The 26,949-nt window shown below is 41.0% G+C and overlaps 1 protein-coding gene across 1 annotated transcript; it reads left to right on the forward strand.

The window, feature by feature from the left end:
- Positions 1 to 12,010: 12,010 nt before the first annotated feature.
- On the forward strand, positions 12,011 to 24,387 carry dedd (death effector domain containing). The gene is made up of 5 exons (XM_040193188.2): positions 12,011 to 12,416; positions 16,155 to 16,791; positions 19,929 to 20,033; positions 20,138 to 20,272; positions 20,844 to 24,387. The coding sequence occupies exons 2-5, from the start codon at positions 16,227 to 16,229 to the stop codon at positions 21,248 to 21,250; spliced, it is 1,212 nt and encodes a 403-aa protein (XP_040049122.1). The 5' UTR covers positions 12,011 to 12,416; positions 16,155 to 16,226; the 3' UTR covers positions 21,251 to 24,387.
- The last annotated feature ends 2,562 nt before the right edge of the window (positions 24,388 to 26,949 follow it).

Consider the following 26,949-nt stretch of genomic DNA (forward strand, 5'->3'; position numbering starts at 1 on the left):
TAAAATGTAAGAGTCTATAATTAGGCTACTGAGCCTGATCTATTTGTACCAGAGATTTTCTTACCTTTTAAAAAGCCATGGGTTTAAAGTGTAATGTAAGTCGCTGTGGATAAAAGCGTCCGCTAAATGACCTGTAATGTAATGTAAAAAAATTTCACCTGGGCTAAAACTCCCTCTGCAACCCTGATTTGCATTTGTATAGCTCACAGCATTTGCATTTACATGTCAAAGCCTCCCCTAGAATTAGGAGGAGGGGAGTCATGGGGGGGCAACTGCCAAGGGAGGCCCACGTCAATTTCTGACAATTTACGGCAGTATTCGGCGTTATCCGCAAATTGCCGTGAACAGCCGTAAACCTGAAATTCCACAACAATCTACAGTGCCGCATACTGACGATAATCCCACTTTTCATGCAGTGTAAGGCGCCGTGGGATTAAACAACGCCGACAGTCATGCACCTCTAGCAGCATTACCACTGCAGCAGCAGCAGCAGAAGGCAACTCCAGCTATGCAGACACCTCAGGCCTCGCCAGCACGAAACTCAACATCACAGCAACAAAGTTTATCTGTAAAGACATGTGACCCTACAATGTGGTTGAAAATCCGGGGTTCTGTGAATTGATCCAAACATTGTGTAATTATTGTGTAATGTTTACATTGAAAATGGCACTTGATTCAAATAAAAGGTTAATACATTTGCTATTAATTGTTTCCTTGTTTATAATATTCATAATTAATTTAAACCTGATTTCCTTACAAGAAACAACAGGAATTTCAGAAACTACTGTCCAGTAAAGTTACTGAATCGATTTCAAGTCACTGAATCGAATCGAATCGTTCTAAATGAACCCAGATCGCCCATGAATCGAATCGGCAACCATGAATCGCGATTCGAATTGAATCGTTGTTAAAATGAATCGTTACACCCCTAATTATAATGTATATATATTATATATATATATATACAAATAGCTTTCATAATTCAATATTTTAAACGTTACAATGCATCTTCGGGGCCATTCGTGAGGAGCTCGGAATAGTGCCGGTGCTCCTTCGCGTCGAAAGGAGCCAGTTGAGGTGGTTTGGGTATCTGCTGAGGCCGCCCTTGGGCGCCTCCCTAGGGAGGTGTTCCAGGCACGGCCAGTTGGGAAGAGGCCCCGGGGAAGACCCCACTGTAAATCCAAACATCATATTTAATTAAAAATAGTAAATTGACTTAAATCAGTTTTATGAAATTGCTATTAACACTCACCTTTAGTAAGTTACTTGTAATTTATGGTTGGAAAATCTCACCAGCTCAGTCTGCTTGAGTTGGATTAATTTAGAAAAAGTACGTTTTTGATAATTGTGCTTTTTTCCTGTGTTGGAATGTAGCTAAGTACATTTAGACAGCCACGGAGCCAACCGGTCCGTGCCATGAGAGCCACCATGAGAGCCACCATGCGAGCGTCGGAAAGGAGATGGCGTAAATATAAACGACCTGACGACCTGCTTGAATTTCAATCTCTCCTCTCCTCGTTTTCTGCTTCTATCTCTGCTGCCAAAAGCTCTTTCTACCAATCCAAAATCGAATCCTCATTCTCTAACCCCAAAAAACTCTTCTCGATCTTCTCCAATCTCCTCGAACCCCCTACCCCTCCTCCCCCCTCCCCCCTTCTTCCGGGAGACTTTGTCAACTACTTCATCCAAGAAAATAGCTGACATACGCTCCTCCTTCTCAAACCCACCTCCTACTTCTCGCGTCCCACCGACCTCACCTCTTTCGCCCTCACTTTCCTCTTTCACCGCCCTCTCTCCTAACCAAATTCTTACCCTAGTAACCTCTGCCCGTCCGACCACCTGCCCTCTTGACCCCATTCCATCACATCTTCTACAATCTATCGCACCTGACCTTCTTCCGTTCCTCACCTTTCTCATCAACAACGCTCTGTCATCTGGCTGTTTTCCCAATTCTCGAGTCAACCCTCTCCTGAAGAAACCCACCCTCAACCCTTCTGAAGAAAACAACTACAGACCGGTCTCTCTTCTTCCCTTTTTGTCCAAAACCCTTGAACGTGCTATCTTTAATCAACTCTCCTCTTATCTCCACTGTAACAACCTCCTTGACCCCCACCAGTCAGGTTTCAAGGCAGGCCACTCCACAGAGACTGCTCTCCTTGCTGTCTCTGAGCAACTCCACACTGCTAGAGCCGCCTCTCTCTCCTCTGTCCTCATCCTTCTGGACCTCTCTGCTGCATTTGACACGGTCAACCACCAGATCCTTATTTCCTCCCTTCAGGAACTTGGTGTCACAGGCTCTGCTCTCTCCCTTCTCTCGTCCTACCTCGATGGCCGCACCTACCGGGTAACCTGGCGAGGATCTGTGTCGGAACCTTGTCCTCTTACTACTGGAGTTCCTCAGGGTTCCGTGCTGGGTCCCCTCCTGTTTTCGCTTTACACCAACTCTCTTGGCGCTGTCATTCGCTCGCATGGCTTCTCTTACCACAGCTATGCCGATGACACCCAACTAATTCTCTCCTTCCCTCACTCGGACACCCAGGTGGCGGCTCGGATCTCTGCCTGTCTAACTGACATCTCTCAGTGGATGTCCGCCCACCATCTGAAAATCAACCCCGACAAGACTGAACTACTTCTCTTTCCCGGAAAAGATTTGCTTACCCAGGACCTGACAGTCAACTTTGGGAACTCCGTACTAACGCCCACTTTGACCGCTAAGAACCTCGGTGTCACACTCGACAGCCAACTCTCCCTGACTCCCAACATCGCCGTGACAACGCGATCCTGTAGATACACGCTCTACAACATCAGGAGAATACGTCCCCTTCTCACTCAGAAGGCAGCGCAGGTACTGATTCAGGCTCTTGTCATCTCCCGCCTGGACTACTGCAACTCCCTCCTGGCAGGTCTCCCTGCCACCGCCATTCGACCTCTGCAGCTCATTCAGAATGCAGCAGCTCGACTGGTCTTCAACCTTCCAAAATTCTCCCACACTACTCCACTCCTCCGCTCTCTTCACTGGCTACCGGTGGCCGCCCGCATCCAGTTCAAAACATTGGTGCTCACGTACCATGCTGTGAATGGATCGGGTCCAGCTTACATCCAGGACATGGTCAAACCCTACATCCCAACCCGCACTCTCCGCTCTGCATCTGCAAAACTACTCGTCCCTCCCTCACTGAGAGCAAAACACTCGACTAGGTCTCGACTCTTCGCTGTCCTTGCGCCGAAATGGTGGAACGAGCTCTCTGAAGACATCAGGACCGCAGAGAGCCTTCACATCTTCCGCCGCAAACTAAAGACACACCTCTTCAGACAAATTGTAGCACTTAAATTGTACTTGTAACGTCACTCATTTACATCATTGCATATGTAATAATATAGGTGATATATAATAATTATAACCACAAGAGCCATTTTCCTCTATTGAGTATGGTACTTTTTACTTTTAATAGTTCAAGTATTTCTTTTTGTGGTCATATGTTTTTACTTAATTGAAATTTTCACTGCAGGACGTGTACTTGTATTGTAACAGAGTAGTTTCACAAAGTGGTTTTTGCTTCTTTTTTTTTCCAAACTATCGGCGCAAATCCGTCCTCTCTCCACTTGATGGTCCGTGCCTGCAACGAACAACGCGGAGCTGAACTCATTGGAGGAGCTGGACCATATGAGCTGCACCTAATCTCTGCACCGGCACTTTGCACCGTTTATCAGCATTCTTGTGCTTGACACGCTCATTTGGTGAGTAATATTTGACTCTTGTTTAGTAATGTCGGCTAACGCTAGTTGGTAACGTTGGATGAAGCTTAAGTCAATACTTTATTATTATTCTATATTTCTTCATCAGTGTTGTAAATAGGGAACATTAACCCTTGTGTTGTCCTCATTTCCTGTATACACCCCGTGTCCTCCGGGTCAAAATGACCCGTCTTCACTAAACCCCCCATATAAGCATCTCAATTGAATTTTCAACACCAAATTTTCATCTTGCTTGAAGAAACAACTTGTAATTCATCACAAAATGTATGACTACCTGAATTTTCCCTCTTCATTTTATTTGTATAGCGTAAGAAAAAAAAATGTGCAAAAATTAAGTTTTGAATGAATTTTTATTCATCACCAATGACTGTTTCTTTTTTTTTCTTGTGAACAATTTCAAACAATGTACAACACAAAAATATGAAAAATAACATAACCCATTCAACTAATTAGCACATGTAGGGCAGTATGCAAGTGCACAGCCTTTGCAGATGTATTTCTTACACCTGTAGCACACAGTATGTGTTTTACAGTCCTTCTTTTGAGGGCAGAACTGACATCTCTTCCTCTTACTTGCCCTAGCTGGGGAAGTTGCTGTGGTAGCTGGATCCTCAGGTTGATCAGGAGCTCCTGCACTCTGAATAGCTTTCACAACTGCTGCTGAGGCTTCTGTGCGGGGGACATGCTTCCTTCTTTCAATGAGTTGAGTTACAAGTGCCTTTCCTGACTGCTCCAGGAACACCCTCCTCTTGTTCTGCTTACGAGACATCCAGGTCGGGTTGATCTCTCTCCAAATCACAAAGGCATTGTAGGAGGAAACATCAATGATGTCGTGGAAGATGACCAGTGGCCAGCGGGCAGTCATCCTTCTGCAGCTGTATGTTCCAATCACCTTATCCAGGTTGTCCACACCTCCTTTGTTGCGGTTGTAGTCCAGCATGATGACTGGCTTCCTGTCCTCACGATCGCTAATGTCACCGTCTGTGTGCAGTGTGCTCAGAAGAACTACATTCTTGTTTTTCTTTGGGAGGTAAGAAACTAGAGGGGTGGTGGGAGTGAAGGCAAACTTTGATGAGAAGACCTCTCTCTCCTTTGTTGCAAGCAGTGCAGGTGGGAGCTCAGGCTTGTTCTTTGGTACTGTACCAACCATGGTGATCTTCCTCTTCAGGAGCTGCTGTCCAAGTTCATGAGAGGTGAAGAAATTGTCACATGTCACATTGTGACCCCTCAGTCCCTCTGTAACATCAAGCACAACTCGCATCCCCTGGTTCTTCTCTGGGCATCCACTTGTCGGCTTCCCGGTATAGATTTGCATTTTCCAAGCATAGCTTGATTTGGCATCGCAAGCCACCCATGACTTGATCCCATATTTTGCTGGCTTGCTGGGCATATACTGCCGGAAAGGACAACGACCTTTGGACAGAAGACATTAGCATCAGTGATTAGTATCAGTGTCACAGAAAACAGTCAAAGAAATCAATAGTGAAAATCACTTTTATTACAAATATGAAAATAGATTACCTCTAAATGGAACCAGTTGCTCATCCACTGTTACGTCAGGCCCTGGATTGTAGAGGTAGGGCAGCCGCTCCACCCACTTGTCCCAGACCTCTCTAATGGCTGCAAGTTTGTCTGTCACACGTCTTGCTGGTCTTGACTCACGGTCATCAAATCGTAGCTGTCTTGAGTAGGTGTGAAAGAGTTTGAGTGGCATTGTGGCTCGGAAAATTGGCCTTCCACTCTCTGCATCCCATAGACTAGCTGCAGCCTCACCTCGGGACCTGTATACACCTGCTAAGATTAGCAGCCCTATGTAGGCCTGCAGGTCAGTCTCATCCATCTTTTTCCAGCTGTCTCCATATTTGCGAAAACCCTCCAGATTTGTCATCTCCAGGATTATTTTTTCTATTGCTGGTGTGATAAACAGGTAGAATGTAGAGACCATGTCATTGACATGGGAAACGGCGTACCTTGTGGATCCTGGGGTCTTCTTTATGACGTTTTGTGCTGCATGCCTGCCGTGTTGGTCATATGCTGCTGAGGACCATGTTATTTTTCCATTTTTTGAAAGGAAAGTCTCTCTTTCAGCTTCAGGGTTTTCTTCTTCTTCTGAAGATGATTCATCATGCTCTGGGTTGTATTCCTCCCCATCTTCTTCTTCTGATACATCTTCCTCTTCTGAATCAGAGTTGTCTTGCTGGACAAAAATCAGCTCTAAAGCCTCTTTAACGCTGTAACGCACACTCATGGCTTCAGCACAGAGAGAATTCAGGGTAGTGTCATCTGCAGCACTTTTATAACCTCTGCAAATCCACAGAAAAAAAGCTCTGCAGTCTGCGAGAACGGCACCTGTTTGTGTTGTTTACTTCTGCTACTGTCTTGTTCACGTTTACTATTAATTGATCTGAGACTGATCAAAGGCACAGCAGTCAGCGAGAAGACCACCTGATTTGTCTATCTGAGACACAACTAAAACATTGTAACATTCTGTGGTGTGTAATTAACTCTCTGACCTTGATTTCAACTCATATTTGCCTCATGGGTCATTTTGACCCGAAGACCATCTTTGTATCTTTTTTTGTACAGCTTACATGGAAATGTATGACCCGAGGACAACAGGAGGGTTAAAGACTGTCACGTTAAAGTTGAGGAGAAACGTTAGTGTAACGGTCGCCGGCGTGCTCGTCACGTGCATGAACACACCTTCTGTCGGAGATGATTTTTTTTTCTGAGACCAATGATTTATTGAGTACTGACTCACGATGAGAGACTGATTCGGCCGGTTTGTGAGTTTCCATGAACAGGAGGACATTCACATGGCAGAACACCAGAGCAAGTCTTGATATATCATTTTAGTTTAAGCTAGGCTGCTAGGTTTGGCACTATGCTAACTTAGCTAAATTTAGCCACCAAAAAAGCAGTCTGTGTTTGTCAAAGACAGTGGGTGACTGGGGATATCACCACAGTCAACTAACTTAATGTTATTTTATTTAACCCTATTTTATCTAACCCCCAATTTATTTAGCTCACTTTCCATTGTACCACGTGTACCGCGCCCACAGTAGCGCAGTGCGGCTCATAGACATTTTCAAAACAAAAAAAGGAACTGTTGGCCGGAAACTCAGTGAGCTGATGCAGCACATGAGCTGAATGGTAAGTAGGTTAATTTTGCTTTTGATCTGTATGATACTTCATCAATCAAGTTCTTAATGAGATGATCCAGACCAACCTGTTCTATTTTCTGTCTGACCTGTGCGTGTGCCAAATAACTCAGTTAACTGGTCTTTTCTCTCTCTCAGTATCATTAGACACCAGACGTGACAGTCCTTCGCTCTGTTTTCCTCAAAGGAATTTTGATATAATATATACAATATACAACATACATTTTGTATAATAATATGAGAGGTATTTAAACAGCCCGTACATAAACATGTACATTAATTAATTTTAAATCTAAGGAGCAGAAGTCTAGGTTAAAAGGTCGGTGTCACTGTTCAAGAATATATGGACCTTGTAGACACCAGCTTCAGTTTAACCATACCAAACTTATTTTGTTGGACAATCCATGTGAACACATATTTAAAATCATATTCTCTAGCAAATGCTTTTAACACTAAAAATTAGTGTTTTAGAATATACTGACGAATGTGTGTGTGTGTGTCTCTCTCTAGGATACAGCAAGAGACGAGGCCCTAGAATGCATCACTGTTGGTGTGTTGACAGTTGTCAGTGAAGATGGTCCTCACGAGGGTGCAAGTTCAGTGGACCTCCTGCCCATCTCAACTGCCATCATTCTGGAGGGAGGTATCGTCATGGATCACATTAAAAACTTGCCTCAGGCAGTTTGTCTGTTATTTGGGCTTACATATGCTTTGCATTTGGATTACCCAAAATGCTTTGCAAAGACACTCAACTTCATTCAGACTGTGATGCTTGGACTGGGAAAGAAAAACCTCCCACCAAAACTGTTAACTCTGAAGAACAGTCTCCTGGATTAGACTAGTAAAGAACTAAATCAGCTGTCAGCAATTTAAAAGTTATAATAATGTTCTCCTGTTATTAGTTAAAGTTTGATGCTTTCATGCAACTTGTTTATCTTAATTTAAAAAAAAAAATCCATTCAAGTCTGTACCATGTTATGCTGGTATGCTAATGGAGGAAATAGTGCCACTGAAGTCCTGTAGTTATCAGGTGTTTACCTGTTTAATATTGTGAGACTGTTAAGAATTAGTTCACAAAAATGTGGATTTATTTTCTACTCGTCCATGTCATGGTACAGTCTAATCAAACCACAAGTTATAAGTTATTTGTCTGCTGTTTAGATTCTTGGGAACAGAACACCGCTGAATAATAGTAATTTTATTGATTATTGTAAGGTTATTACATGAGTCAATTTTATGTTGGAGAATTGGAATCAGAAGTAATAACAATGTCAAATGTTTTTTGTTCAGCCTAGATCTGTAAATGATGCAATTTTTTTTTTTAATAAATGTAATGCATCTGAATCAACCCAGTGAGTGTTCTTTTAAAGTATATTGTTTTGGTGTTTTTGCCTTTATTAGGTAACAACAGCTAAAAATAGATAAGAACTAGGGGAGAGAGAGAAAAGGGACAAGGACCCATTCAAGTAAATTAGTTTGTTTAATTTAAGTGAACTCGAAAAATGAGTGAGTAGTAAGTTGTAGGTATTTAGTAATTCGAAGTGGGGTTAAATTTGTGTCAAGCAGTCCACACAAAATGAAAAAATTAAGTTAACACTAAGCATTGTTATTAAGCTACATGAACTTAATTTTTTTGTTTTAGTTGTACTACTTGATTTAGTACTGCACACTTAAAATGAACAAGCTTTTCTAACTCACTAATCTTAAGACTACTTAGCTTAATTTCTTTGAGGCAACGAGTTTGCATACTTTTTTAAAGTATGGTCAACTAATTAGATTTTACAGTGTAGGTGGAGAGATAAAAATTCTGCACTGGCCTGGGAACGCCTTGGGATCCCCCAGTCAGAGCTGGTCAATGTGGCCTAGGAAAGGGAAGTTTGGGGTCCCCTGCTGGAGCTGTTGCCCCCGCGACCCGCCCCCGGATAAGCGGTTGAAGATGGATGGATGGATGGATGGATTCCTTCGAGGCACTTCCTGCAGATATTTATTGTAACCAAGGCATCAAGTGAAAACTGGTCTTAGCCCGTATTAGCTTAGCTGAACTTAAACGGAGAGCCATTGTATCACTTACCGGCATTAAATAACTAGACCAATAACAACTAACAACACTCATACTCTTAAGGACCGTATAGTATTGTCAATATATGAAAGGAAAACAGCAATAGTCGAGGCACCATTGCCGTAAGTCAAGGCAGCTGGCAGCTGTCACGACTCACTGCAGCAACTCAACTTGCATATTACAGTAATACTTAAACTGTATTATACTGTCACACATTGTTGAAATACCAATACTAAGTTACTAAGTAACGGAAACTTCCGCGGCACTTCTTCCAAACAATTGCAGCACCCTCACCCTCCATGGCAACGCTCCCTTAAGTCGTGGCACCTCTCCCTTATACTCCAGGTACCTCCATCAGCCGAGGTTGTGGCAACGCTTCTTTAACTCGAAGTACCTCTCTCGAACAAGGGACCGGTCCCTGAACTCGTGACACTCCTCCCAGCAGTCGTGGTACCTCTCCCGTAAACTCAGGTACCTGTATCGACCGAGGCACTGCTCCCTTAGGTCGTGGCATCGCTCCCTTAACTCGAGGTACCTCTCTCGACCGAGGGAGCGGTTCCTGAACTCGTGGCACCACTCACCACAAATGCCGTAAACTCGTGGCAGCTGTCATAAACTCGAGACAGTTGCCACGACTCGCGCAAGCCGGGGTCCTGAGTTTCATACACTTTCCACTAGAAGATCTCGCCAGAAGTGTTTTTCCGCCTTACGAGAAGTTACAGGGGAAACACCGCCCGTCCAAGTAAAACAAATTAAAGGGATCTAACTAAGAATACAGTTACAGTGTAATAAAACATTTGCTTTGGTTTTACTTTGGTTATAAAATGTTTAACTAAAATCTAAAAAATGTTTTAGCAGCAGAAAAATGCAATAAAAAAAGTTTAAAATCTTCTAATAAAAATAATACAAATACAAGTGGGTAAAATAATATCTAAAAAAATAGAAAACATTACTGTTGTTGTTGATTTCTTACAGTTATAACAATTATTGGACTACTCTCTAACTAGTTGTCTTTATCTCTCTGACTGGAGATTCAGATCTTTTAATTCATAGATATTTATGGAAAAGCACATACTTGGTTTGATAAAAGGTCTTTCCGGAACGACTCTGACGAGGCGATCGAACAACACTTTAGTTGTTGCATTTATTGCACATCACATTGGGGGAGGACGCCTCCTTGGACCCCCATCCTCTAAGTGGGTAATACAAAGGTTTTTCCGATGTCTCCTGTACTATTGTTACTACTACTTCACTGTTCTTCCGAGGTTAACACTGCTGGCTGCCTTTTAGTCTCTTAGCCTGGAAGATTCCCTTTATGTACTCCCTCTCTCACTTTTCCTCTTAGCTAATTACCCACTTGACCTCCAGTGTGTTTGCACACACATACATGGGCCTTGTGGCCTACTGTACTACTGCTCTTGCGTCTTATCCTGTTTTACCAATAACCACTTCTATATGTAAGGCCGAGACTTCGACCAACTTTCTAATTAATCCATCTACTTGGCTGGATAGTTGGAGTTACACTGACCAGTTATTTAAAGATGACTCTAAAAAACACACACAGGGACAACATTTTGATTTCAATTGCACATCTGCTGTGTCAAGCATCTTAAAGAACTCCCTTCTGAAGTAATCAACAGAAGCTCCTGGGTCATGTGCTGCAGCTTCACAAAGCTAGGCGTTTCGGTGGCCTGCGGATAGGAGGCATTTCAATTGGGCTGATATTTGGTAAGGCGACGAGCTCTGTTGCACTGTCAAAGATCTGTTGGAATGTTCCCTCTTTTCTTTTCTCTTGCAGAGCTGTCTTCACATAATGTACTGCAGCCTGCATGCCTGCAACTGTGATGGTTCGCTTTTGCAAGGATTTGTTGACTCCTCGAGTCCTCTGCAACTATTAGACCGGTTTACAACCTGATGAAGTGACAGCGGGGACGGCCAATCATTGTGGGCGGTAAACTAAGGGAAACAGGCTTCAACTTGAGCGGCCGTTTTTCCGCTTGGTCCTAGTGCTTGACATGTATCTTTTTATCATAGCGTAACATTGTTTTTTGGCGGTAAAAACAGCAGGGGACCAAAATGGGCTTTTGAAAAAGTACAGGGGACATGTCCCCTGTGCCCCCCCCCCCCCTCAAATTACGTCCCTGCACACACAAGACAGTGTACACAAGACTGTGACTTGGACTCTGTGGCTTCAACCAGTACTTGCAAGTTATTTTCCATCAGAAAATGTGGCCACAAATGAGAACCACCATCACCATCCATCTCAAAGCAGTCTTTTAGTTGCTGTGTGAATCAGGGCAGGATGTGATGATATGATGGCCGTCTCTCAAAGTCGGTAGGCTGCATCCTTAAGGACGCATTCATCGACCGCATGCATTACTTCCGCTGCGACTTGCCTGTCCCAATATGTCGGCTCTTCCGAACACAGTCGAGGGACACAGCCCTCCAAGAGCCGAGGATACATCTGATCTATCCTTTGCGGCCATCTGATCTATCCTTTAACGGCAGCTTGTCTGCCCGCATCCGCCTGTAGTTATTAGTGAAGAGTCACTTTAATGACTTTCACACTTCAAAGGTTGACGCTGTGACGGTTTTATACATAGTTTATATTTATAGTTTATCCAGAAGGGGATCAAGTGGATCAAAGTGAGCACATGTAGACAAGTTATGAGCCTGAAATCACTCAAGTCAGTGATACAGAATAAATACACAAAAACACTGAACTTGCTTTGCTCCTTTTGTTTTGTGGTGTGATTATAAACTAACTTTACATTTAATTGTGTTTTATGGAGCCAGGAGGAAGCATCGAGCTGAAGGAGAACGAGGTGTGTGTATTGACACACACATTGACAAGTTTTCCGGGTTCTAAGGCTTTTATTGTTAGGCCAGAGTGTTTCAGAGACCGTTCAGTTCAGCCTATGCGGTTGTTGGAGGACCCAGCCCAGGTCAACCGCGAAGGCTGCTGAAGGCTGGTGAAGGCTGGAGGCTACAAGGATGCAGCCTAGTGACTTTGAGACACAGCTGATGTGTGACTCATCAGTTGACTGTGTATCCTGCGGAGGGCAGTGTAGACGCTTCAAACTGTCTACACTACCAGAGTATACACGAAGAAGAAGAAAAGGAACACCGGAAGTGAACTAAACGCTGAACTGGAAGGTCTTTCATTTTAGCTGAAGAACGAAACTTGCCTATGGTTATCCACTATGTGCGTCTGAGGACCATAACCATTAAACGAACTTTCCTGGCTGACCTGGAATAAGCAATGTTAGCGTTATATGTTAAGCATTTATATTGTACTCTGTCATAATAACCAAGCGCAACTTTTCGGCCCTGAAAGAAGCTTTTCTCTGCTATCAGGCACTGAGAAGCTAACTTTGCGTTAGCTGACAACCGAACGGATACCGACAGATACTTCAAGAACAACCCCCCAAAAATCGGAGGTAATGTAAAGCCATCGTTCGATAATGATTCTCCTTTCTGACTACTTTACTTGGCTCTATCTAACTACAACGTATGCTGGGTTATGTTATCGCAGCCAGTAAACACAACACACCAATACGAAAATCCAGGGTATGTTGCTATGTTCAGATGTACTGTGATGTTGCGCATTCTGAAGTAAATAGTCGCAAGTAGCATGACGCTGACCTGAGCCCAGTTTGTACCGCCAGTGACCGCATTTCAATATCTGCGTCTGCTTTTACTTTTTAAGTTAATGTTCCTAATTAGCTTCCCCTAGGCTACGATCATTAGGTAAGCTAACATTTGTTGCGAGCTTGTTTATTTTTATATAACGTTATACGTATATATTGTACCGACTCTTGGACAACACGTTCTTCTTAAGATTGTATTATGAACAAGGGAACCGGCTGCTGTGGGCCATAGCACGTTGAGGCAAACCAACCTTTCCTCAATCACATGAGCTCCTACAACGCTCCCGCTTTCCGTTCCCCCAACCCACCTACAAACATCGCCACAACAACTCCCGATAGGATGATTGACACACGCAACGTGAGCCCTTCACTGACCTTCTAACCTCAGTAAATGTGTAACCTCACTTGCATAACGTGTCAGTCCGTTACACTAATTATATATATATATATATATATATATATATATATATATATATATATATATATATATATATAATCTCCGTTATGCCACATCTGGCCAGAGCAGAATATTTTTGGGATGGTTGTATAAGAAAATATGTCTGGAGTCTTGTAGACCAGCTACAATAATCAAATCGCAAAGGGATCTGGATCTGTTCATATGTATCATTAAATATCTGCAATTAGCATGAGCGGCAAAGTAATCATAACTGGGGTGTTCTTAATGTTATATTTCCTCCCTTTTTTCCTGATCGAATTGTTGGTCTGGATGAAGTGACTCAAACTGTGACTTTTGTGATCTGTTGCCCCACTAATGTTAAGTTTAGAAATGTGGTGGTATGGGGTTCTTGTAGGTTGACTTTCAATGAGATGATTGTTGCTTAATGTCAATGTGTCTTGGGCGTGACACTTCGCTGCGTACATAGTGTGAACTTTGTGTGTGGTATGGATGTTACATAGTCTATGTGGCAAGTTGCATGGGAGCTCCCGTTATCAGTGAATAGCTGAGGAATGACATTTGCTATGGTTGGTAGACTAGAAAAGTGCTCTACAGTCAATGAAGTTCCTTTGAGCACCTACTCCCCTTGCTTACCGAACTTCACTAGATGGATACCTCCTATTATTCCCATGACATTAACTATTAAAGACAATAATTCATCGTACAATAAGTCGTACATAATGAGTACTGTATTGATGTGTACTTGAAAGAAATCCAAACCTAATTCATAAAAACACCAACATTCTAACATTTTAACTGCAGAGATGTGTTTAGATGTTTATATTGTCATTAACACATGGTTTTCAGTGGCTGGGCTTGGTCCTGTGACAATGATGTTAGCAGCATAGTGTACCTATTTAGCTGGCAGCTAACGGTACATGAATTCCATACCCGATAAAAATGATTCTTTGCCCCTGTGAAAGAAACTGGCAGAAACCTATTCCGATGATGCAACTAGCCTCTGCAATTCCTCAGCCTATGAGGAAACATTAATTACAACAAATGTAACGTCCATCCATCCATCCATCCATCGTCAAACCGCTTATCCTGCACACAGGGTCGCGGGGGGGCTGGAGTCCATCCCAGCCAACTTCGGGCGATAGACAGGGTACATCCTGGATTGGTCGCCAGCCAATCGCAGGGCTACACAGAGACACACAACCATTCACACATCTACGGGCAATTTAAAGTCCCCAATTAACCTGATCCCCAGAGCATGTCTTTGGACTGTGGGAGGAAGCCGGAGAACCTGGAGAGAACCCACTCAGACAAATGTAACGTTATTATATTAAATACTTATAAATCATATGGTATATAAATCAAGTTTAATATTTACGGATTTAATTAAGCTAAATTAGCCAGCTAACTTTAATCAACTTTAATCAGCCAGCTCAACCTTAATACCATATTGGGCCTAAGCCTTGACAATTATCACAAAAGTGTCTTTAAAGACCATTTTGTCATAGGCATTAGCGCCATACTAAATATTTTCCATTGACAACTAATTGTCAACAGCCTATAGCTGCTGGCATTACAACATTCAGGTATGAAAATATTCAGCTCTTTTAGTAGAGGGATGCTTTTCTTTTTAAATATTACAAAAATAGCCGGTTCAATCGGCTTCAAACTTTTACTCTTTTATAACATAAACAGAAGTGCTATGACTTTGCTTAACTTCATTAAGTCATGAACATTTGTTCAGTTAGAAATTGAATTCAAACCATCAGTAGTTTGCTAGTAGTCATGGGTATTATTTATGAATGCAAATCAATGTCAAAATCAAGAGCGCAAATTGGGTCCATGCGTGCACACAAATCAAACATTCACCAGCAAAAGTCTCGAGCAACTTGCTCGCTCGCGAAAGTTGATTTTCCTCGCTTGCGAGACGGGAGAAAGACGTTTTTTTTTCTGAGCCTGGTTATAGAATACAGCAGGGGTGCCCACACCTTTTTGCCTCGCAAACTACTTTTCAAGCAATCAAGTCATGGAGATCTACCTATTAAAAATAAAGAAATCAATCTATTCATATGTATACTGTTTAGTGTACTTTACATTTGAAATATGTGTTGGCATGTCTTTATAATTGGAATAATGTATTTCTAGGCAAAAGTTTCTATTGACAGTCCACTTTCCAGTGACTCCGTTTGTGACAATAATTACTTAAAAGTTTAAAGTTCGTTCTTTAACTCCAAATCAGTGCTGGTAACTACATTCCCTGGCTTCAAATTACCTCTGTGCTAAGTGCTAAGGTAAAATATCTTGGACATTTTATTTCAGAACAGATCACCTATGATGAAGATATCTATAGGCAATGCCGTAGGATGTATGCACAAGCAAACTTTCTCTCATCCAAGTTTAGCATGTGTACAGATGGAGTGAAGATATCTGTTTAGAGCATATTATACACCACTGTAAAATGCACACGTGTGGTCCAATTACAAAAAAAGCCAGCCTACAGATACTCCAAGTAGTTTATAATGATGCCATGAGAATATTACTCAAGAGACCGAGATGGTGTAGTGCCAGTGAAATGTTTGGCTGCGGGAGTTAAAGCTTATTATGTATACCTTTTTATCTGCCGAGTTAATATCTCTGAAAATTAAATCATCTTGGGTTTATCAAACATAAAGTTTAGCACTACCAGTCCCAGCTAAGGAGACGTGGGTACAGCTGTCATAAGGCATTCGTAGATCTATGTACTTTGCTTCTGATTTTGTATGTTTTTTTGTCTTTTTTTTTTAATTCTATTTGATGTTTTGTACTATCTGGACCTTGAGCCTGAAATACGTTTGATTGAGTAATAACTTACCCAGATATTGAATGTTTTTACTAATACTGCGACCTCTACTACAACTTCCGCTAAAGTTTCTAGCATTTCTGCTGCCGGAAACCACGTTGGCTTCTTAATAGTTAGTGCAATATACTACCAGCTGTGTGGTTAAACTTTAAAACTTTAACTTTGTTTGATGGTTGTATCGTGGTCTTTACATCCAATGTTTTATTATCCTGTTTTTAGAGACAATAATGTTGAGCTATATACTAAAACACACACAAACACTCTCTGTACACAGCTCATCAGTTGGAGCAGACGAAGACGGCAATAATTGAGGGGAGTCAAACACCCCTTATTGTCTGGTCCTGAGATGACATCACAGCAGCCACAACTTCCCAATGCTGTTAGTCCTCCCCAGCTTGCCCAGAACTCCTCTGCTCATCAGGCCCAACCTCACATTCAGGCCAATCAGCTGGACTCAAGTCAAAGTAGTGCAACTGCTGGGCCTCTGGATCACAGAGCTCTGACAGGTAGGCCAGGTTGCTCAGGTGTGGCAGCAGCAAGTGGAGAAGTGGTCAACAGAAACATTCCTTCCTCCTGCACCAACTCTATCTTGTCCAAAAGGAATGGTGGCTTCGAGCCATGGCCTGAGGAAGCAGTGGACAATTCCCATGGACTTTACTCTCTTCATCGCATGTTTGACATAGTTGGAGCCCAGCTAACCCATCGGGATGTCAGAGTACTGTCATTCCTGTTTGTTGACGTGATTGACGAATATGAGCGTGGTGGCATCAGGAGTGGACGAGATTTCTTGCTTGCCCTAGAGCGTCAAGGTCGCTGTGATGAGACCAACTTCCGACATGTTCTCCAGCTTCTACGGATTATAACCCGCCACGACCTATTGCCTTACGTCACACTCAGGAAACGGCAGGCTGGTGAGTAATGCTGGGTCATCACTATGGTCAGACCAGACTTTAAATATTTAGTTAATGGATATTTTGGTTTATTTACAGTTTGTGGGATCCACTCATGTCTACAAGTCATGTATTGTTTTTTTCATGTAAAGTTGCGGGGAGGAAAGATTTTGATCAGCCAACTTGGAAGTTAGCAAAAGGGTTCCTTTTGATAATAGGATTTTGGAATATTACAAAACAAGTCTGTGGTAAAGCAATGTATGATTCACTTTAGCAACCTGTCGCAGACTTTTTTCAGGGCTTCATAATTTCCAAATGGTCTATTCACTGATTTATTTGTGTCCTGTTCAGAATTAATATATACGTATATATATATATATATATACACAGATTTTTACATAGATTATTGTGGTCGAGATTAATGCGATGAACGCAGCATTGTTTTATTGCGGTGTGTGTGTGGACTCCTGACACAAATCCCTGCGTGCTCTAGTCAGTTAGACCAGTTAGTAGCTGAAGATGTAGTGAGCTTTTTGCATTGGAAGTAAAACAAACAGAGGCGCAATATACAGAGGAGAACTGTGCAGTGTCAAACAGAAGGGGAATAAATGGCAAATGGACCACTTTAGGACTGATAGTGCCCGGAATATGTTGGTAGCTGCTAGGCTACTTCCATCTCAAAATCTATCATGCGCGAGCGCACAGTTTGTAGAGGACTACTACCTAAAAGACAGTAGTTTGGAAAGCGTTCTGGCTAAATATCGGGGGACTATTGGCACAGCCGTTAAATGATGGAGAGTTGAGCGTGCAGCAAACTGCACAAGGACAGCAAGAGAGTTGCTTGTTCAATATGTTCCACCTGTTTGATTTCTGCCTTGAAGATGATCAAATGGGTGTGGTTTTGTGTTTAAAAAAAAATACAATTAAACAACAGCGTCTAAAATACACACTTTCAAAAGTGCTTACTCATTAATTCATACGATTTGGTCTTTAAAAGAAAAACTAACTTTTAATTGCGATTAATGAATTTCAAAATGTAAGATTAATTAGTTATCGTGTGCATGTGTGTGTGTGCGTCTATCTGTATTTACAGAGCTTCACTTTTTCCACATTATGTTATAGGCTTAATCCTAAGTGAGTTAGTCATTTTTTTCCTCAAAGTTTGACAAACAACACCCCATGGTGACTTAGAGAGAAAAAAGTTTGAAATGTTTGCAAATCTATTAAAAACTGAAAATATAACATGTACATAAGTATTCACAGCCTTTGCCATGACACAAAATTGAGCTTGGGTGCACCCTGTTTCCACTGATCATCCTTGAAATGTTTCTACAACTCCGTTGGAGTTCACCTGCTATATTAAGTTGATTGGACATGATTTAGAAAGCGACAAAACCCGTCTATATCAGGTCCCACAGTTGCATGTCAGAGCACAAACCAAGACATAAAGTCCTGGGAATTGTCTGTACCTCAGACAGAATTGTATAATGGATCCAATCTGAAGAAGGGTACAGAAAGATTTCTACAGCTTTGAAGGTCAAAATGAGCACAGTGGCCTCCATCATCCAGAAATGGAAGCAGTTCGAAAACAGCAGGACGCTTCCTAGAGTTGGCCGCCTAGCCAAACTTCGTGATCGGTGGAAAAGGGCCTTACTCAGGGAGGTGACCAAGAACCGAATAGTCAATCTGACTGAGCTCCAGCGTTGCCCTATGAAGAGAGGAGAACCTTCCAGAAGGATAACCTTTATTACTCCACAAATCAGTCCTTTATGATAGAGTGGCCAGACGGAAGCCACTACTTTGTAAAAAGCACATGACATCCCACCTGGAGTTTGCCTAAAGTCAAGTGAAGGACTCTCAGACAATGAGAAACTAAATTCTCTGCTTTGATAAAACAAAGATTGAACTTTGTCCGAATGCCAAGCTCCATGTCCATCACCTGGCCCATACCATCCCTACAGTGAAGCATGGTGGTGGCAGCATCATGCTGTGGGAATGTTTTTCAGCTGCAGGAACTGGGAGACTAGTCAGGATTGAGGGAAAGAATAAAGGCAGCAATGTACAGAGACATCCTCAATGAAAACATGCGCCAGAGCGCTCTGGACCTCAGACTGGGGCGACGGTTCATCTTCCAACAGGACAACGGCCCGAAGCACAAAACCAAGATAACAAAGGAGTGGCTTCGGGACAACTCTGTGAATGTCCTCGAGTGGCCCAGCCAGAGCGCTGACTTGAATCCGATTGAACATCTCTGGAGAGCTCTGAAAATGGCTGTGCACCGACGCTCCCATCCAACCTGATAGAGAGGTTCTGCTAGAAGAATGAAACTGCCCAGAAACTGGTGTTCCAAGCTTGTAGTGTCATACTCAAGAAGACTTGGGCTGTAGTAACCCCCAAAGGTGCTTCAACAAAGTGTTGAGCACTTATGTACATGTTATAGTTTCGTTCTTTATTTTTAACAAATTTGATCAAGTTTTTTTCTTGTCATTATTGTGTGTTTGTGAAATTTTGAGAAAAAATATATTTTAATCCAGCTTTGAATAAGGCTGTACCATAACATAAATAAAAGTGAAGCGCTGTGACTACTTTCCAGATGCACTGTATGTGATCGATAGTAAGATGATAGTGTGGAGTAAAAAGTTGAGTGACACTCATTGTCTTTCTTTATCATGGCCTTTTTTTACACCTTCTAGCTAGGGAACACCGATCTTGAGGGACTAAAGTTGGTACATGTGAGAAGTTGTTAAAGCAAAAGAACGGTTTTCTGTAAGCAGCCAAAACTCAAGTTAATAATAATAATGCATTTAATTTGTAATGCACTTTATATTTAAGAAAATCCCAAAGTGATAATAAAGTTAATACTTGTGTGAGACATCATTTTTATTGCTTAGACCTTATTTGGGAAATAATGTACTTTTTATTCAGTTAAAAGTTACATTAGAGTAAATTGTTTCGTACAAAAATTGGATATGAATAACATTTATATAAATAATTGCTCAAATGTTGAGATGTACTTTATGGAGGATATTCAATGGCGGTACAAACAAACCGATGTTTCAACATTGTCTCCCTGTATTTCCCTCTGATGCATGCCACTGGTTTGAATGGGATGATTACTACTTTAATTATTGATAACATCAGAATTTCGCTGTTTTCAGTTTGCCCAGATCCTGTTGACAAGTACCTGGAAGAAACATCAGTTCGCTACATTTCACCAAGAGGAGCAGTGCAGAGCAAGGACACTGTGCCTCACAGAAGAACAGGTTTGTGTGTCTGTTCAAGTTATTTTTCCTTTATTTTTCTTTGCACAAAAAAAAATGCTGGTCATACAAAGTATCTTAACATTACATGTAATGTCACTTTCTAGGTCCTCAGCAAGTAATTTGCTGTTCCCCATCAGGATCCAATGTTGGACCTCCGCAAACAAAGCCAACTCCTCTAGTCCAAAACCGCAAACGCAGAAGTCATTCGTCAGTTGACTGCAGAGAAAAGCAAACATGTGGTAAAAGCAAACACATTTTGCGAGATCATCCTTTATCTGGCCTCAAAAACAATAATGGCAAGACAATTTGACCAATTGAAAAAACATTTACATACCTCAAACTTAAGTCTTTTTTTTTAGTAAGCTTAATGATTTATGATCATTTCAATGAGAAACTGGTCATTTAAAATGAGTCTTATTGAAAATTGATCTGAAACATTTTAGGTGTGACAAATGTGCAAAAAAATAAGAAACCAGGAAGGGGGCAACTACTTTTTCACAGCCTATATTTGAGGTCAGTCCATGCTTGCTTAAAAGTAATCATTAAAATCATGACAAGCCAATAAAGAGAAGAGTCGTTGTCCATTATGATCCGTTGCCTAGCTGCTGCATTCTGGACTAGTTGGAGACCAGACCAGATTGATACCAGTGAGAGAGTTACAGTTGTGAAAAAGATGAATGCATGAATTACTTTTTTAAGTGCAGCATGAAAGATACAGACATGACATGTTGTTTAAAATTGTCCTACTCAAGTATTGAATGTGTAGGGGTCTTGGCTGATCTTTTTCTTTATTTTTTCTCTCCTCTTTAGATATCCGCCTCCGGGTTCGTGCTGAATATTGCCAGCATGAGTCTGCACTTCAGGGCAATGTCTTCTCCAATAAGCAGGAGGCAGTGGAGAGACAATTTGAGCGCTTCAACCAGGCAAACACTATCCTCAAATCCAGAGACTTGGGCTCCATCATCTGTGACATCAAGTTTTCTGAGCTCACCTACTTGGATGCATTCTGGAGGGACTATATCAATGGATCATTGCTAGAGGCTTTAAAAGGGGTCTTTATCACAGATTCCTTAAAACAGGCTGTTGGCCATGAAGCCATAAAACTGTTGGTCAATGTTGACGAGGAGGACTACCAGGCTGGTCGACGTAAACTCCTCCGCAATTTGGTCACAAGTGGAGGAAGCCCACCAGGAGCTATCAAAGACACTGTGTCTTAGACAGGAAATAGGGTGAGATGTGGTGGTCTTGTTTCAGGGGCCTTTAGTGTGTGCCTGAAAGGAACTGAAGGACTTTTTAAACACTGCATTGGCTTCTTGAGAGATAAGGTTAATGGATATCGTCTTGGTACCCTTAAGTGTAGCATGCAAGGTGATTTAATTTTCTTTAAGGAGGACAATGCTGAATATAGCGTGCGTTGAATTGAACCCATTTCTTGTTTGTGGTATATTTACTCATTGAAACACTTCTGTTATCCAAATGCAGCATCCAGATGCTTTTCACAACCTGTTCAGTACAGCTCTTTTCAGTACAGGGAAAATGCTGAAAAGTTACTCCCAATGGGAGTTGTACCTTTTATTATCAAACTATTTTTTCCCCCAGGTTTTTCAGGTACATGATAGAAAGAATGGATCACCTCAATGATAAGAGTAGTTTGTATGTTAGAGAAAGGCACAGACATAGGACTTGGCCATAGGCATATACACACCAGGAGTAACAACATTGATTTTTGCATACTTCCGCACAACTTCAATTGTTGATGCCTTTATCTACAGCGCCAACTCTCAGAAATATTGACGTTGTTTAAAAACAAGTGTTGCACAGATCCTGACTAGTTTTTGCATTCGGTGTTAAAGTTTTCATCACTAAAACAAAGGTTTCGAATAAATGATTGACATGCAAGTTAATTACACCAACATAAAAAATGCCAGGGTGTGTAAAATCTTTCCGCTTCTACCCTGCTTTCTCAAGACTTCAGAATTCTCTTGTCTGTAAAGACTAACCCTTTCACATTTCCTTTTTTTCTTGGCTCACATTTGGTCCCTTGACAGCTTTGTGTCTTGGCTTTGTTCTAACATTCTTTGTCTGCAATGTGGCTTGGTACCAGTAGTTGTCATTCTGGCCTACTGGGAAATTTCAAAGTTGCTAATAGTTGACCTCTGTGGGTCATTTTTAATGTGTTTAATCCTATCCAGTGAAACATTGATTCATTCTGTTTTCTTTTAGGTATGTTTTTAGTTTTTCCAATCAGTGCCACGTTTATCCTCAGCTTGTACTTCCACTCACTCTCTGCCTCCTTCACGTTCTCTCCTGACACACTTAACTTTTCAATAACAGCTGAAGTCAGTAGAAATCCTAGCCGGTATGTGCAGAGTCATCTCATTTGAGTTTAAATTTGTGACATCTTCAGCAGTGTGTTCTGTGCATATGTCATACCTCCAGGAGATCACACTGTAGCTCAGTCTACAAGTGCTAAAGGTGTTCTAAGCAAGACTCTTGATCACTTCCTTATCCAGTCACTTGTCTGAGAAACTACCAGGTATCACCCTAAAGAGAGCAGGGGCTGCAACAGCCTTCTCTGGGAGCAGGTGTGGCTTCACTTCACAACATGGTAATCCTACACAATTATGTGTGCATGTCTAGCTCAAAGATATGCTTGAATGGCAGAATGCCACTTTTACAGTGTTACTATACTTAAAAACTAACTATGAAATTAGGGTTGGTGGCTACAATAAACCAATGACCAGTAACTTGTGACTTACTTTGTGCAGTCTTAAACTACACTTAGTGACCGCTTTATTGGGCACTCCTTTCTAGTTCTAGAAAGGCCTCTAGAGGAGCCTGGATTCCTGTGGCCTACAGCCAGCAGTAGTTTTAGTGTGGTACATGTTACAGCCTAATTCATAATACATGACTATATGTTGCAGAATTGTATTCAAAGCACATGGAAAAGGGTTTAATTGGATTGACAGTGGCTTGTTTCAGATTTGTTTCATACTGAGTGGATGGAGAAACTCCTGGGCGCAGAACTTCCATGAATGTTGGATGTAACAGGATTATGGCTCAAGAGTAGCTTTTCACAAAAACATGAGTAAACCAACCTTCTCACCAGACAATCCTAAAAAATCTTTAGCAACAATTAGTTTCAAATTCTTGCTTTTCACAATATCCGAGCACAGCGGCTTGTTTGCTATGGTTAGAGAAAGATCGTGGTTACGATGATGATTTAAGATGAAGATATTAGGCACATGCCAATGACGGAATAGAATTGACGTGTGCCTTATTGTCCTCAAGAGACATCCACCTGGCATCCCTTACCATTCTTTACACCCTTTTGAATAGTTGCATAAAGGACCCACTACTTCCGGCACTGAAAATCACCATTTGTTGTAAATCACGTGATGCGTAAATTTCCAATGTTGACACAATTCCTCAGATTTTGACACTTTGAAATGACATTACTGGTATCAGTGTTAGTTATTACTTATGTGGCAGAATTAGAAAAGAGGCTTGTCCCTTTCAATAAATTTTCATTTAACATGCCATTCTCTAATGTGACATTTTTTTCATCTCCGCTCAGTGCAAATAGCCAAACGGTTGACATAAAAATCAATGTTCTCTCTTTACAAGTTTAATATACAAAAATATACCAAATATATTCCTCCTGCTAAAAAAACCCAACATATTTTATCTTATCTACATTTTAAAACGGACAAGTCTTGATTGACCGGCCACTATTAATGTGAATTATAGATCAGGCCTACAATTTATATTGTTACTCCAGTGGAATTTCATGTAAAGTTTGCAAGTTAGTATCTATTATATAGGTTGATATGTTATGTTGATTGTACGTTATGTCACTCAAATGCTGCGGTCCCTTACGCAAAATTGCATGTACCTGTAACCTGTTGTCTCCATAAATGTCATAGAAACTCAGTGCTAACATCTTGTAAATAACCATATTGTGAGTCAGATTTCTTACATAAATTTTCAGTAGGACTGTTAATAAATTTGCGTTTGGGGAAGTTCCAGTCTTAGTTGTCTTTTCATGTAACATCAGTCATGACCAGACAACATAATGTAGACGATGTATCCGAAACAGCCGCTTCATTGATTGCCTTTCTTGGTCTGTATCTGTATTTTTGGAGTTTCACCCAAACCGTGCACCTCAGCTTACTACAGTAACGATGGGAGAAAGACATACAAAAAGAAATCCACGTTTTGTCTGACAAATTAAGTAAACCTAAATTACTCCGTCTATACATGTCTTTGCAGAGATTTGAATGTACTTCATGTACGTTGGTGAATATTTTGCTTGACTTGACCAATAAAATACAATTTTGCTGTGTTTCTATAAGCCATTGACACTGGATAATAAAATACATATATATATACACTACACTAAATAATCAAAGTGTACTTGCTAGTCTTGTGTACTTCTAGACTATATTATTGTTAAGGGCAGTTGCTTACATTTAATTGTGGTGCCAGTAACAGTTCTTTTCAAAAAAATAATACAATATCTTTTTTTTAGAAAATACTATATACCTTGACACAAAGTCAACAGTGGGAGGATGACAGGAAGTGAGGACAGTAATGTATTGCATTTCATGGTCAGGCAAAAGTAACACTTGTAATTGACAGTCAGGAAAAATAAATGAGAACAAAAGGCTTTTACAGCCAAAAAGGTAAGGAATTTTGGAAATCTAATCCTGTGAATTAGTTTAATTTTCATTCTCAAAGCCTCATGTTTATTTCACACATTTATCGTTGTGTACCATAGTGTAAGGATTCTGTATGATGTATACGGTCTATATTATCACAATATATGAAATCCAATCAGTCAACACTGTGTTTTTGTCCACATAGTTACTATTCTAATTTCAAAAAGTAATAAGAAATACACAATGAAGGTTTTCTTTTCTATCATTGAATATAGAAGTCTACGTCCACAAGAAATGTACGAGAGTCACACATATATAGTAAAGCATGTACAAATGAGCGAGTTTAACAAATGTTCACATAGAGGTAATTGTGCTACATCAGTCTGGACATACTTTTTTTTTATTACATGAAACATTTATTTCCATATTGTGCGCTGTAGCCAACACAGGCAGTTCCTGAGAACCTATGTCAATCTTTTCTTTCCATCTATTGTGAATTACACAGCAAGCCAGCATATTCGGTGTAATAGTTGGTTGTTGTCTTTGTGTCCAGTTTACTTTTGGGCCAGTTTAGGCTTTTCAGTGCAATTCAGTTTCAAACAATGTCAAATTGTTTTAGACTGACATTAGTTCTGTTTAGCTGACCCAATTTATAGGCCACGGCATGTTCTGTAAAATGTTTATTTCATTATTGAGTAAATAAAACTCTTTTCAAAAAAACTCCTGTAATGGATAGACGGGTGGCTGTTGGTGTGTGTGGAGTTGGAGAAACATTTGTACCTTTTTCTTTAACTCTAAAGTGCTATGATCATGCATAAGAGTTTAGGTTTTCAGTTCTATTCAATTAATTGAGGCTTTTGCCTATATGTCTCATGTGTCATGACATCCATATAGTTTTGAATTCCAGTCCAGGCACTTAGTGGCAACAGGAAGTTACATGTTTTTTTATTTTATACCCTGCTCTTCGGAAATTAATCAGATAGTTAACGACCACTGACTCTTTGACACTTTGTCCGATGGCCGCAGGGGTTCTTGGCTATAGCCGTCTGGACAGTGCCTCGACATGCGGAGTAGCGAGGACCCGTCCATCGCTACTTGCAGCTTTAATTGTTTTTCTGTTTGCTGACATATTCAGACATATTCATCTAAATATTGCAATTCCTCCATAGCATTGCAACATTCTCGTGAACACAATGCATATGCCTGTAGCCCTTTAATATCTTCTGGCTTAACAGCAGGCCATCCAATGTTTATGTCCACATACAGTGAGGTCCATAAATATTTGGACATTGACACATTTTTCATTATTTTGGCTCTGTATACCACAATTGAGAATGTGCCATAAGTGCAGACATTCAGATTTAATTTGAGGGTATTTACTTCCAAAGCAGGTAAACGGTGTAGGAATTACAACAAATTCAAATGTGGCCACCCTCTTTTTAAGGGACCAAAAGTAATTGGACAATTGGCTGGTCAGCTGTTCCAAGGGCAGGTGTGTGTAATTCCCTTGTTATTTCATTAACAAGGAGTAGATAAAAAGGTTTAGAGTTAATTTACATGTGGTATTTGTGTTTGGAATCTGTTGCGGTCAACTCTCAATATGAAGTCCAAAGAGCTGTCACTATTAGTGAAGCAAGCCATCATTAGCCTCAAAAATCTAAACAAAACCATCACAGAGATAGCAAACACATTAGATGTGGCCAAATCACCTGGAACATTCTTAAGAAGAAAGAATGCACTGGTGAGCTCAGCAACACCAAAAGACCATGGAAGACAACTGGATCATTTCCCTGGTGAAGAAAAACCCCTTCACAACAGTTGGCCAGAACACTCTCCAGGAGGTAGCTGTATCGGTTTGTGTTGTTCAGCATAACGATTACAGGCAGCTCCTTTCATGAAATATGATTCCATTCCATCCGAATATGAAGTTTAAACACCGCCATGATTTGAGGCATTCAACAATGCTAACGTTGCTGTAGATGCTGCTAATTCAGTGTTTATTTCAAGTTGCTCCTGCTTCCTCCTTAACTGATCCACTCGTCTCCCTAATTGTCCATCTGCTTCTCCAAATATTCTTTACCATGCGAAGTGAGAGGAAGACTTTTTTTTCATTTGGAAGATCTACCTTTGCTATTCCAAACTGTCTGGCTGTTGAAATTAAAATGACTTTGATCCACACATTTTTCAGGTAACAATTGTGTAAACCTTTGCATTAGAGCAGTTAAAAAATGCTGTTCCTGCGGGCATTGCTGTGT

The sequence above is a fragment of the Gasterosteus aculeatus genome, chromosome 2 (assembly GCF_964276395.1).
Source record: "Gasterosteus aculeatus chromosome 2, fGasAcu3.hap1.1, whole genome shotgun sequence".
In the NCBI taxonomy this organism is placed as follows: Eukaryota; Metazoa; Chordata; class Actinopteri; order Perciformes; family Gasterosteidae; genus Gasterosteus; species Gasterosteus aculeatus.